General features: G+C 39.2%; 1 protein-coding gene across 5 annotated transcripts; it reads left to right on the top strand.

Annotated features, from left to right (window-relative positions):
* Positions 1–107: 107 nt before the first annotated feature.
* On the top strand, positions 108–13,178 carry gpr20 (G protein-coupled receptor 20). 5 transcript variants are annotated; one of them, XM_023277159.3, is made up of 8 exons: positions 108–2,181; positions 2,710–2,781; positions 8,823–9,057; positions 9,171–9,437; positions 9,538–9,782; positions 9,926–10,010; positions 11,437–11,562; positions 11,730–13,178. In XM_023277159.3, the coding sequence occupies exons 1-8, from the start codon at positions 2,165–2,167 to the stop codon at positions 11,889–11,891; spliced, it is 1,209 nt and encodes a 402-aa protein (XP_023132927.2). In that variant the 5' UTR covers positions 108–2,164; the 3' UTR covers positions 11,892–13,178. The 5 variants fall into 5 exon arrangements, with proteins under 5 accessions (XP_023132927.2, XP_035807288.2, XP_035807289.2 ...); XM_035951395.2 differs by having other exon boundaries at positions 2,738–2,781; XM_035951396.2 differs by having other exon boundaries at positions 2,738–2,781; positions 8,927–9,057.

A 13,178-nucleotide genomic window follows, 5' to 3' on the forward strand; every position in this document is an offset into this window, starting at 1 on the left:
TCATTGAAGTGAATATGATCGTTGTAATTCTGTTTTGATCACAGCAAATTAGAACTTAAAGCAAAAGATCACACCAATGAAAGACAGACAGTACATCCCTAGTAACTGGGTTGATCAAGGGAAATTTTCACTGATTGTTACCTACACTAACATAAGCACAATCCTTTGTTTACATACAAAATGGGCACCTTATATTGATCACAAATGCAGCTGGCACATACTCTACCATTCAAAAGTTTGGGATCACTTAGAAATGTCCTTATTTTTTAAATAAAAGCAGTTTTTTTCAATGAAGATAACATTAAACTAATCATAAATCCAGTATAGACATTGTTGATGTGGTAAATGACTATTCTAACTGGAAACAGCTGATTTTTAATGGAATATCTACATAGAGGTACAGAGGAACATTTCCAGCAACCATCACTCCTGTGTTCTAATGCTACATTGTGTTAGCTAATGGTGTTGAAAGGCTAACTGATGATTAGAAAACCCTTGTGCAGTTATGTTAGCACATGAATAAAAGTGTGAGTTTTCATGGAAAACATGGAATTGACTGGGTGACCCCAAACTTTTGAATGATAACGAATGTCATTACAGTTTAGGGTTGTTGTTGTAGCTAATAACAGTTCAATTTCATAAATGTGCTCTGGCTTGTGGTCATTAAGCACAACAGAAGTCTTTGTCATGGTGCCCCCCCTTTCAATGCTTTCTGGTTGCCAACCACACAACTGCAGTATTAAACAGTAGGCTTGTTACACAAATAACTTTTTAAAAAGCATACAATTAGGGTTAATATCAATAATACATTAATCTACAACCCTCCCCAGTAAAAAAAAAAAAAAAAAAAAAAAAAAGAATATCACCATCAAAGCCTAAAAAAGTGTTTGAAAATTACATCTCTGTACTGGCTACATATAGTCACTTCAAATTATTGTCTTGTGTTTTGTCAGTGATATCTACCAGCAAAATACTAAACCTAAGACAATGACAAAAAAAAAAAATCATTTTACCACTATATTAAAGGGGATCTTATCCAAGGCCACAAAACTATGTCACATTGTGAGTGTGTGCTTATAGAAGTGTCATCCAGAGGTGTGAGTACAGGCCTGTGAACCTGCATTTTGTCAAGTTGACAGTGAATTAAACAGCAAGTCTGGGGCAAATCACAGAGTTTCTGGAGGCCGGTGTGTACAGTACAGTGCTCTGTGAAGGTGACATCTGGTTAAACAATCATCACTGGGGATTAGAGGTGACAGGAGACATGACTTTGGAAGATATGCGAGGCTATACAGACAATCAGCTCACTGTGAAAGCTAGATGTTCTCCATCAGTCTCATTTATCTGGAAAAAAGGACTTGATCCAAAGTAAAAGCAAAGCTAGTTTTTTTTTTTTTTTTTTAACAGTTTGCTGATCTACTGACAGCATTCTCAGCATAATTTTTATTGTGTACTTACAAGAGTATTGTGAACAATTCAGTCACATTTTCCACTTGCATCTTTACAGGAATACACATATTTATTTGCACAAGTAATCAAATTTGGCACATCCCCTCCTTATAATTCCCATCAAACTGAGGGAAACCAACCAGCAGCACCAAAAAAGTGAGCTCATTCTTCAGAACAGCCATAATCCTCCATCCATCCTGCTCATTCCTGACAAATAAACCATCCGAGAACAGAGAGAATGAGTAAAAAAGTGCAGAAACCTCAAGTCATTTCTCATCTGTCATCAATATTCACACTGGCATCAGCAAAGCCGACCAGATTCCCTGCTTGGACTGAATCAATACGCTGTCTCTGTACCTGAACGCTCGCAAATACATGTCGTGTAATTGTCCATTTGTCAATTTTATACCAGGCAAATATAATGCAGTCACTCCATCTTTGTCTCTGTCTTTAAGTTTTTCTCCTCCCCCCTCATTGTTTTTCTTTCCTTTTCTGTTCCCGTCCTGCACCTTCTCTCCGAGCTGGTCCTCAGTAACAGCTTGAGCCATGAGTCTTCTCCTGACATCCGTTATGCCGGATCTTTCCGAGGAACGCTGACACGCCGTGAGTGATGATGATCCTCCAGACAGGAAACCAGTAGACACAAACCTGCCTCATTCTGCGAGATGGATGGAGGCCTGGACCAGAGACTAGTTATAAAGAGCTGCACGCTTGAATGCCACTTTTAGTCAGGTATGTGTGTATTTAGATTCATGGGTTAAACACAAGCAAAGCATACAATAGCTCCTAATTCATGGTTGAAAAGAAACATGTATGTCTATATTCTACAGCCACTGATTTTTATCCATTTTGTATGGGGTGTGCATGTTTTGCTTGTCATTTATTTCTCATGTTTGACAAAAACACAAACACATAAGAACATCTTGCAGCACTAACACAAACACTTTGGTTTAATGTAATATATGCAACACACACACACTTGTTGGGTATCATTTTCACACATTGTTAAACTTTGTACATTAATTTTTCTTCTGTTTAATCATTTGTCTATGTAGTTTCATTGTACCTGAACTTACCTTTGTTTTCAGTGTCTTACTATCTATCTAGTCTCTGATTTCCCATCATACATGTTTTTTACTGGAATAGGCTACTACATCTTTAATCATCTTGACAGAAGCAATTACCTCCCATTAAGATAATTTTACCCATTTTTCCCCAAGTATCAGGATGAAAAAAACTACATTTTTCTGTGCTTTGTAGAATTGATGAAATCTGTCCCCTTTTGAAGGAAGACGTGATTTTCTCATGGCGCCACAAGAGCATCGTCCTCAGGTACTTTTACTGTGTTATTCTGAAAGTACCTGTATGTACCTGTCTCATTTCCTGCTATGCTCCACAGAAGAAATTAGAGCCTTAAAGGAGGTAAAATCTAACGTAATATTTCTTAGAAATTACTTGACTTCAGTTTTTTGCAGTATTTTTCAAAGGTCTGTCTAAGCTGAAACACTAATGAAACAAATTATTAAAAGAAACATCAACAAAAAACTGACACACTGTCAAGAAGTCGCATCTAAATTGTATGTGAGGGAACACGCAGACGCTTCATCATTTGTGTTTTACAGTCGTCCTTTTAGTCCCGACTTTACTGGCAAAATTTAACGGTTTCTAAAAGAACTCTTTAGACCCATGCACTTTATTACATATTTACTGGTTGAAATGTTGCATGTGTGCGTGTATTTGTGCATGCGTGCTCTAACACTGGTGTGTGTGTGCACAGTGTTGCACATGTGTGTGTCACTGCTGAATGTAAACACACACTAAGACTTCCTCTCTGAGGACCAGACTGAGGGGAGATTTAGTGTGAGAGAGGGAAGTGGAAAAGAGTCTAAGACTGAAAATGATGCTAAAAGGAGGAGAAAGAGGACAAGAGAAGGAAAGGACAGATACACTGACGGAGACAGAAAGATCTGAGGATGTTTGAAAAATCTGGAGAGAAATCAACAACCTGAGTAACCGAGGACCCCCTGACAAAGTGGCAGAAATGACAAAGATATCTGTTAATGAACAGTTTTGAAGAAGAGTGTTTTCATTGTTGCCGGCGCCTGACATGACTGGAGATTCAAGGAGGAGAGAAAATGACTGACACACTGAAGAGAGAGATGAAATTCTATCTGAAAAGCTAAACTATCAAGACAGAAAAGTGGATGAAAGCGTGCAAAGGTCAAGAAAAGCTGAAGCATCTTTGGACAGTGATGAAGGATCTTTGGAATAAGACTTGAGGATGCAGATTTGTTGAGTCCAGAGTTGCTTGTTTGACTGGTCAACGTCTTCTCAATAGGGTAAGCTGACATCCATCTGGTTTCACAGTTATGTATCATGTAGGAGATCAGGCTAATCACAACATACAAGTGAAAATTCAAGGCAAATACCTTCAAAACAGGGTAATAATTAGTCTCTATCACAACATATTATTTTTAGATAAACTGGTGTTTTATGCTGTTATGTATTTATTTCCAAAAATTTACCATTACGGGCAGGCAAAGTAAAATATTTACATGCGTTTGTGATATGTTGGCCAGTCGGGGTAACTTTTGTTGCAAGTACAAATACAACTATCTCTAAAATTACAGCTACAGCCGCCACAAAATGTTCCATTTGCCTCCAGGGCTCCTCTGTGAAGCTATAATTCGATGCAGGACAGCGTGAGATCTGTATACCACTATCCCACCCTGTCTCTCTCCCTTTCTGTATATTTCTGTCTTTCAGACAGTCCTCCCACGCTGCTGGAATTTATTTGGACAATGTTATTTGTGATCTGCCTCTGGGCCCTCTGGTCTCCTCTCAGTATCACTTTACAGCTGTTGCATCACTGCTGTCTTTGATGTTGGAGGCAGAAGAGCAACAGTAGGATAGAAAATGCGATGCATGAGATTAAAGCTGCGTTGATTCAAATTAGAGGCTTCACAAACTTGGGTTCCGGTACTTTTGGATGTATATAGTTTGTAGCACTTCATAATAAATGCGATCTTTAATTAATAAAATGTGACCTTTATGGTCCACTGCAATGGTGAGAGTCAGCACCTCCAAGACTGAGGCTATGATCCTCTGCTGAAAACCAATGGATGATCGGTCTAGTTTGGGGTTGGGTTGCTGTCTCAAGTAAAGGACTTAGGATATCTTGGGATCTTGGTTACCAAAAATGGAAAAATGATGCATGAGGTAAACAGATGGATTGCTACAATATCAACAGTAATTTGGGCATTGTGTCTGACTGTCATGGTGAACTGGAAGGCAAAGTTCATCTGTCTCCCAACCCTCGTCTGTGCTCATAAGCTCTGGATAGAGGCTCAGTCTAAGAGCTAGGATGAGGAGCTCGGACATCCAGAGGAGCTTGGAGTGAAGTTGCTGCTCCTTCGGGTCAAAAGGAGCCAGCTGAGGTGGCTCATGTATCTGTTTAGGATGCTTTCCGGGTGCCTTCCTATGGAGATTTTCTGGAGGACACCCATAACTGACTGGAGCAATTACATATCTCATCTATCCTGGAAACATCTTGGGATCCCTCAGGAGGAACTGGAAAACATCACTGTGAAAGGGACATCTGGAGTCCCCTGTTATCTCTGATCATCTCAAGCTAGAACATATTGGATTTGAAGCACTGGTGAGCTTCCAAGTTCATTCCTCTCTACAAAGATTCTATAAGGTCTTTCCCATTCAAGGAGAATGAAGTCCTTCTGCTACTCCAGTGCTGACTTGGTTGTATGTTTTGGCTCACTTATCTACAGTTTAGATAAGTCTCCCAGTTCCTGCTGCTGAAAAACGCCCCATAGCATGATGCTGCCACCACCATGCTTCATTGTAGTGATGGTGTTAGCCAGATGATTTGTTTGTTAGACATAATTCTTCAAGGTTCCCCCAAAAGGTTAAAATTTTGTGTGATCATTCAAGATAAGCTTATGCCTCATGCTCTTCTAGTCCTTTAATTGCAATACATGTACTGTTGTGTGTCTTTGACTCAAAGTGGCATTTGTTTAATAGCTTTACCATGAAGGCCTGACTAATGGAGTTCTAGTGAGATGGTCATCTTGTTGGTAGGTTCTTCATCTCAGCAGAGGAGTTCTGAAGCTCTGTGAGAGACTATTGGGCCCCTGGTTACCTTCCTAAAGAGTCCTGGTGGTTCCAAACCTCTTCAATTTTGCAGGCAGCAGTGCTCCTTAGAAACATTTAAGAAATTAGTACCCTTGCCCTGATCTGTGCCTTGCCACAGTGTTGTAATGGAAAATTTTTAGACTTTATGGCTTGATTTTTGTTCTAATATTCAATGTTCACCTTGTATACACAGGTGTCACCATTTCTAAACTGTAACTAGTCAATTCAGTTTTCCTCAGGTGGATTCTAATGAAGTTCTAGACACATCTCAAGGGTTGGTTAAAACAATAAAGATGCACCTGAATGCAATTTGGAATGTCACAGGAATGAGTATACTGAATACTTTGGAGGATGAATGGCAACATAATTCACTGATGGAGGCATGAATGAAATTTCATGGTACTTAATCCAATTATTATCAAGTCATTTTGCTTAAAACCACAAATGTCACCTGAGTTTTGACAGTGGAGGAAATTACCAAAGACATTAGGGTTAATCCTATGGGGGGACCGCGATTAAATCCATCTTAATTCGTCCAGTAGTTGTTGAGATACTCAGGGCCAAACAGGTTGCACTGACAGATCATCACTAGAGCCTTGCAAAGCTCACAACCAGCTAGCTCAGGATACGTTGGGTCTCACTTTCCCTCAACTCAACAAACCATCACTGACAACCGCTGGAGTCCATTACTTGTTACTGGCACTTTTTTTCATAACAGAAGAAGTAAATAGTTTATTCCCTCAGAGCGACGCTCACAGCGCTCGTTAGCGGTGTTAATGATGATGAACTAGCTTCAATAAGCTGACTAATATCGGGGGATGCTACTGTGAAAACACCCATTTATTTCCTTCTGTGGTCTTAATGTTCTGCGGCCGGACTGGTCTTGTTCATATAGATGAATCACATTTTTCATGGCTCACCCTCAGCTGAGCATGTTATTCTCATTAGCTGGAGTATTTTTTCATCAGCCGGTTGATTATTTTGCTGAGAGATTAGTTGTGAGCGATGAGCAACACAACATGCCAGGCTCCTTAAACTTTTCCAGTCTGGGGCTCACACGAGCAATTAAACTGCATTTGTCATGGAAGGATACGGAAGCATGTTAGTCTCCAGACAATTCTGGTTTCACGCTCAATGAGAAGCCACAAACATTAAATGCCACATTTAACCTCGTGTGACTTGGCTGTTTGTTTTAAATGCCAGTGGATCCCTTGTGAGTGTTTCATACTCTACTGTTGCTTTCCGACATAAATTCTCAGATCTGTAATTAAATTATTCAGTCTAGTCAAATCAATCTAACTCTCTAATCTAATCTCTCAGGTTTCTCTACATTTTGCAATTAAGCCGTGCAGTAATATACTTTATATTAACTGTCAGCGGCTGCTCTCTGCTGTCTAATGCTCCCACCTGGTAGATTCTGTTGCATGTTTGCATAATTTCCTCTGCACAGCTGAAAACACCATATGGAAAGGGTCACATAGTTAACTCGAGTGACTGATTTTTATAAAGTCTCACAACTGCAGGATTTTGTTTGCATATTGTAGGACATTATCACCAAAGGACAAAAGTTTGACATATGAAAAAAGCTCCAAAGATGAAATGCTGTATTTTCGGTTCCTTTAAAGTAAAAAAAAAAAAAGTACATTTTCAGTTGTCATCTGCATGTGTAAGTAGCATTTAGGATGATCAGTGGACGTTTCCACTTCTTAAGACTTGACTTCACTCTAAAATTCTTTCCACACACCAGCATACTTCATCTAGTTTTCCCAGTTGCTCTCTGTTTATTGCAATTACTAGAAGAATACACCATCTTAGAGATAAATAAACAATCCAGCTCTGAGATCAGGACGGATTCAACCAGGCACAAAAGGGATCTGAGCTATTTAAGACAGACAAAACCACACTTTATGCAGTTTTTTTTGCCACATATTGGTCCCAATAAAGTACATGTTGTGCCTTGTGAGAGGGTTAAATATATGCCATTTCTTATTTCCAATTACAGTTGGAATTTTGCCCCCTCAGAGAGCATTTTTGTAGCAATAAATAAATACAGTTAGGTTTTAAATAGCTGGACTAAACAGATAAGATATTGGTTTAAAGTGGTTTTGTCAGTGTGTCTGTGCCAACAGCAACAATCAGTCTGAGGTCAGACAGACTGAGTAGATGTCAGAGGAGTGAAGAGGAAAGATACTCAGTGCAAATATAGAAAACAGCCTAATTACCCAGAAAAGTATTGAACAAGTTGTAAATAAAGAATTAATAATGCAGAATCAATGTTGTTGTTAATAGCACAAACTTTGATAATCCCCACAAATAAAGAAACAAAAATGTAACAGCATTTATTGTATAGGAAATAATAAATATAAAGCTATGATAGTTAATTATGATCAGGACTGATATTGGTTAGTACTGGTATTAGTTGGTTAGTAAATTTTAATTAATATTAACTTACAGAATTTATATGGCAATTTTTTTGATTCAGTTTTTGAATAAACAAATAAATAAATAAATCTCCTTAGTGCTTTAATATTCCTTAAAATATTTTAATATGTGTATTTAAATAACAGTGGCACTTTGCAAACAAAGCAGCATTTAATGCTGTAAAATCCTTATAATGAAATCATATTTTGTAGTTTTGATCAGATTATCGCTGATATTTGTCATGAAAATTTCTCAGTGAGAGTGGAAAATAACATTGATATATAATATGGATATTTTTGCCTTAAAGTGCCTGATTGCAAGTTTTATTTTTTTTAATCTGCACAAAAATAATAATCAGAATTAATGTTGTTGCTAATTATTGATTATTTTATTATTGACTGTGATAGTCAAAGTTTTCCTCTTTGGAAAATATATCATTTTTTGATGTTTTTTCCATAAAAGACAGTTTCATCATGTAAACAGATTGGCATTTACAGGGTAAAAACCTGATAATTAATGAATACTTGGTAGCTATGCTCAGGGCTGCTGTTGGTTAAGAATTTTACTTAGCAAAAGTGGACAATAATATTAATATAGAGAATTGTTTATGTCAGTTTTTTGACTAACATCTTTGTTCTTCTGTGCAACCTTTTTAAATTGACACCTATGGGTTAAAGTAGTATTCAAACAGTAAGAGAAAGCAAAGCAGAATTTTTTTTTTTAATTCAAATGAAACCTTTATGTTATTTTGTCCAACAAATTCTACTTCATCACTGATTCAACATCATCCTCTCAATCCTCATCAGCATCATTATCGCGGCTCTTCAGTGTAACATCACTACTATGATGAACTTCAACAGCACTGAGTCGTGGCTCTTCATCAACACGTCCTTCCCCCTCCTGCCTGTAGTATCCAGTCCAGCTAACACAAGTGGGATGGAAGCATATCTCCAGAGGCTGGCACATTTAGACGAGGGTCTCTACAACGACTTCTATGGCCTGTGGATGGCTCTCATGGTCATAAACTCTCTCATTTTCCTGGTAAGTAGTTTTTACGAGCCCGTTTGGTGTCATCCCCTAGTTCTCGGGGACGTAACACTGCTCTTTTGCAATATCACCCATGCTTATCTAATTTCCCTCTTACTGTTTTCCAGGTGGGCATGGTGCTTAATATAGTAGCACTTTATGTTTTCTGTTTCCGCACCAAGCAAAAGACCACCTCTGTGATCTACACCATCAACCTGGCGGTGACGGACCTCCTGGTCAGTCTGTCGCTGCCGACTCGCATCCTGCTCTACTACAGCGGAGGAACTTGTCTCACCTGCTCCTACCTGCACATCTTCAGCTACTTCGTCAACATGTACTGCAGCATTTTGTTTCTAACCTGCATATGCGTCGACCGCTACCTCGCCATAGTGCAGGTGAGTTTCGTCTGAGAAGCCAGACTCTCCCTTTGGAACATGTTGGATAGATCCTCACTTCAAAGGCAGAGGGAATCTGAGTGTTCTTTTGTTCTCGCAGGTTGAAGCCTCCCGGCGTTGGAGGAACTCCAGTGTGGCCAAATGTGTTTGCATCTCTGTCTGGCTGTTTGCCATCGTGGTCACCTACTCGTTTCTCTCCACTGCCTTCCAGCATACAGGCTGCTGCCTCTCCAAGCTCCTCTTTCTCACCATCACTGAGTTCTTTCTACCACTTGTCATCATTGTGGTCTTTACGTTGCGCATCATGTGGGCTTTGGCCGACCGGCGACTGATGCAGCAGAGCAGGTGTGTTTAGAACCCAAAACTGAAACAGTATTTGAAATAAGAATGTGCTGTTCAAGAATGCTGATAAAAATGAATGAGTAAAATCCCTGAAGGCACACAGCTAATGCAGTGTAATACTGGTGGTTGTATCTGTATTTTCTCAGGGAGAGGAGAAGAAGGGCTGTACAGCTGCTGACCACTGTACTGATCATCTTCACCGTCTGCTTCACACCTTTCCACGTCAGACAGGTAAGTGAGCAACAAGTATTAGGATTTGTTTTATGTGTAAAGTCCTTTAGTAGCAGGTCCTTTTGGTCCTGTGTGTTATGAGGCATCTGTGGATGGGGCTTCCTTTAGATGCTTGATCAGACTGGCATCTAGGGACTTTGGAGGCCCCTCCAAAGTTTTAGGCTTTCTTGTTTTCCTTGAGTGATTTTTTTTTGTTTTTTTTTTGGCATGGCATATTGTCCTGCTGGAAGAAGCTGCTGCCAAGTGCATAACATGAACGAACATGGTTGATCTGAGATCCACGGATTAACCTTTTTTAAAGTAACTTTTAAAGTCACTAGAAGGCCACTCAGAAAGCGCAACTCTCGCTAAGGCTAATGCAGTAACAACCCTGCAATTTTTAAGCACGCAGTTGGATGTTCACATGAACAAAACACCTTATAAGCAACTGGCTGTGATGCAAAAAGGATCCATCGATTGCACCAATACATACGCTACCATTCAAAAGTTTGAGGTCACTAAGAAATATCTTTATTTTTGAAAGAAAAACATTTTTTCAATGAAGATAACAGAAATACAGTCTGGACATTGTGAAAGTGGTAAATGACTATTCTAGCTGGAAGCAGTTGATTTTTAATGGAATATCTACATAGGGGTACAGAGGAACATTTCCAGCAACCATCACTGCTGTGTTCTAATGCTACATTGTGTTAGCTAATGGTGTTGAAAGGTTAACTGATGATTAGAAAACTCCTGTGCAGTTAACAAAATACCTTAAAAGCAATTGGCTGTGATGCAAAAAGGATCTGTCCATCGCACCAATGCATAGGTTGGGGGTGTGTTTGGTAAGGAACAGAGGTCGTACATGTCAAATTTACATCCACATAAATATCACAACATTTTTTCCCAGTAGATGAAATTTGTATATTCCCAACATTGCATTGTAAGAAGATGATCAGTATTTTACACTTCAAGAGTTGTGACACTTCAAGTCTGTATATATACAATTTGTATATAAATAGCAACACATAAAATGTCCTTCTGTTGGGATCTCAAATTCAGATACCTAAAGTATCAAAAATATCAGTTTCATTCTCTTATTAACAAACTTGTAGAGGATGCTATATATCTTTTACCCAAGATTCTGTTTGTTTTCTTTAAATTATGCTTTTCTCTTTTATTAATCTTAGGATGCTTTCAACTTTCTTCAAAAATGCTTCAAATTTAACAATCTGTGACAGAAAACCACTTTTTAACTAAATTAAATTTTTGACATGTCAACACTCAAATGATAATCTGTAACAACAAGTATTGCTTTGCTTTAAGGAGTCACAAGGCAAAAAGACCCATTGTGCTTTTATATATTTAAAACTTTTTATTCACTGTAATGTTAAAATTATTGAGTGTGACTGCATATCAGTGCTGGCCTTGTGTTTCTGTGCTACAGGTGGTTGTGTACTTCTACCCTGAAATGCCTCATCATGTGATCGTTTACCACTTAACCGTCACCCTCAGCAGTTTGAACAGCTGCATGGATCCTGTCGTCTACTGCTTCGTCACAAATAATTTCCAGGTCAGACTAAAGTTATTTCCTTCATCCTCATCCGTCCCAACCTCATTCCTCTCTGCCACCTATCCATCCTTCCCTCTAGCCATAATTTGTCCATCCATCACTCATTCATCCAACTTTATTTTTACTCATCGATTCACTAAATTATTCGCTGCCCTTGCTGCCCTCAGGCCACCATGAGGCATCTTTTCCGTCGAGCAGAGCCTGAGCAGACCAGCGGAGACATCGTTAGCATGCAGCACAGCTCCAAGGCCTCGGGAGGGATGGCTAATAATGTGATCATGATGACCAAGATTCCCAGTGCGCTGCAGAGAGACAATCACTCACTGTAAACCCGGTTTTACGAGAGCTGCATGGAACTAAAAGTTACAGATTCCTGACTCTGCAACATGCTGACCAGTGACAACAGCATCATTGTGTAATGGCTCAGGGTTGACACTCAGTGCTGCCATTTTTTAAATAATGAGCACCAACCAACTCACAACAAGTAACTTTTACAAACTACTTGAATAAACCACAACATTGACAAGAGACACACTTTGTGTGCAACCAAATTTCCTATTGATAGCAAGAAACATGGCCAGTACCTGTGATTTTTCATTTTTCAAAATAAAACTGAATAGGCCTGTAATTCCAATTAGCACCAGAACTTTTTCAGTTTAGGACTGTATTGGCTGTGTCTATCTGCATATCTACATCATGGCTCCACATGGAAAATTATTTCCAGAAAAAACTGATTGTGAGACTTCACAAAGATGTAAAAGGACACAAGAAGATCAGTAACCAGCTAAAAATCAGTGGAAACAGTGTCAGCAGTAATCAGGAGGTATAGAAGGAGCCATAGCACCACTAATCAGGGCTACAGTGGTCGTCTTCCTAAAATGACACCACAGACAGTGAGCTATTTTCACAGTCTAGCTTTGAAAAGTGCCTTCAGTTTGGCACAGCTGTTATTAGTGGAAATCAGAGCTTATGTGACAGCTCATACAGCGTGAAGGACAGTGCATTTCGTCAGCCGATAGTGCCCAAGAAAACAAACTCTTGCTTGCCCTTTGCCACAAAACTAGTCAGCTAAACCTTGCCAAAGAACATAAAAAGAAGCCTGATGAATATTGGGAGTCAGATGAGATCAAGATACATTTGTTGAGTCCAGCATGTTTGGTGTGAACCTGACCAGGACTACCACAGTGAATGCATAGTCCTGGCAGTGAGGCACGGAAGTAGGAGTGTGATGATATGGGGCTGCATGAGTGCATCAGCAGGACAATACACCATGCCAAACTGCAAAAACTACTCAGGAATGGTTCAGGGAACATGATGAAGAACCCCAAGCACTGACCTGGCCTCCATAGAAAATCTCTGGATAAACCAGAATACTGCCTGACAAAGTGACTGCCAGTCTGCAGAAGCTGGAAGAAGAGGAATATTCCAACATGAGAACCATCCTAGGAACACTGAATGTTTTGACATAAGATTAACTTGCATCCTTGTAACTTACCACCAACCATCTTACTGTAATATCTGGTTGAGTGTGAATAGGAGGAAACAGTCCAAACTGAAGGAAAAAGTGATTTTTTATTGTCTGAACTGCAACTAAAAATAAAGTATGTAATACAATG

This window comes from Amphiprion ocellaris, chromosome 9 (genome assembly GCF_022539595.1).
Source record: "Amphiprion ocellaris isolate individual 3 ecotype Okinawa chromosome 9, ASM2253959v1, whole genome shotgun sequence".
Lineage (NCBI taxonomy): Eukaryota > Metazoa > Chordata > Actinopteri > Pomacentridae > Amphiprion > Amphiprion ocellaris.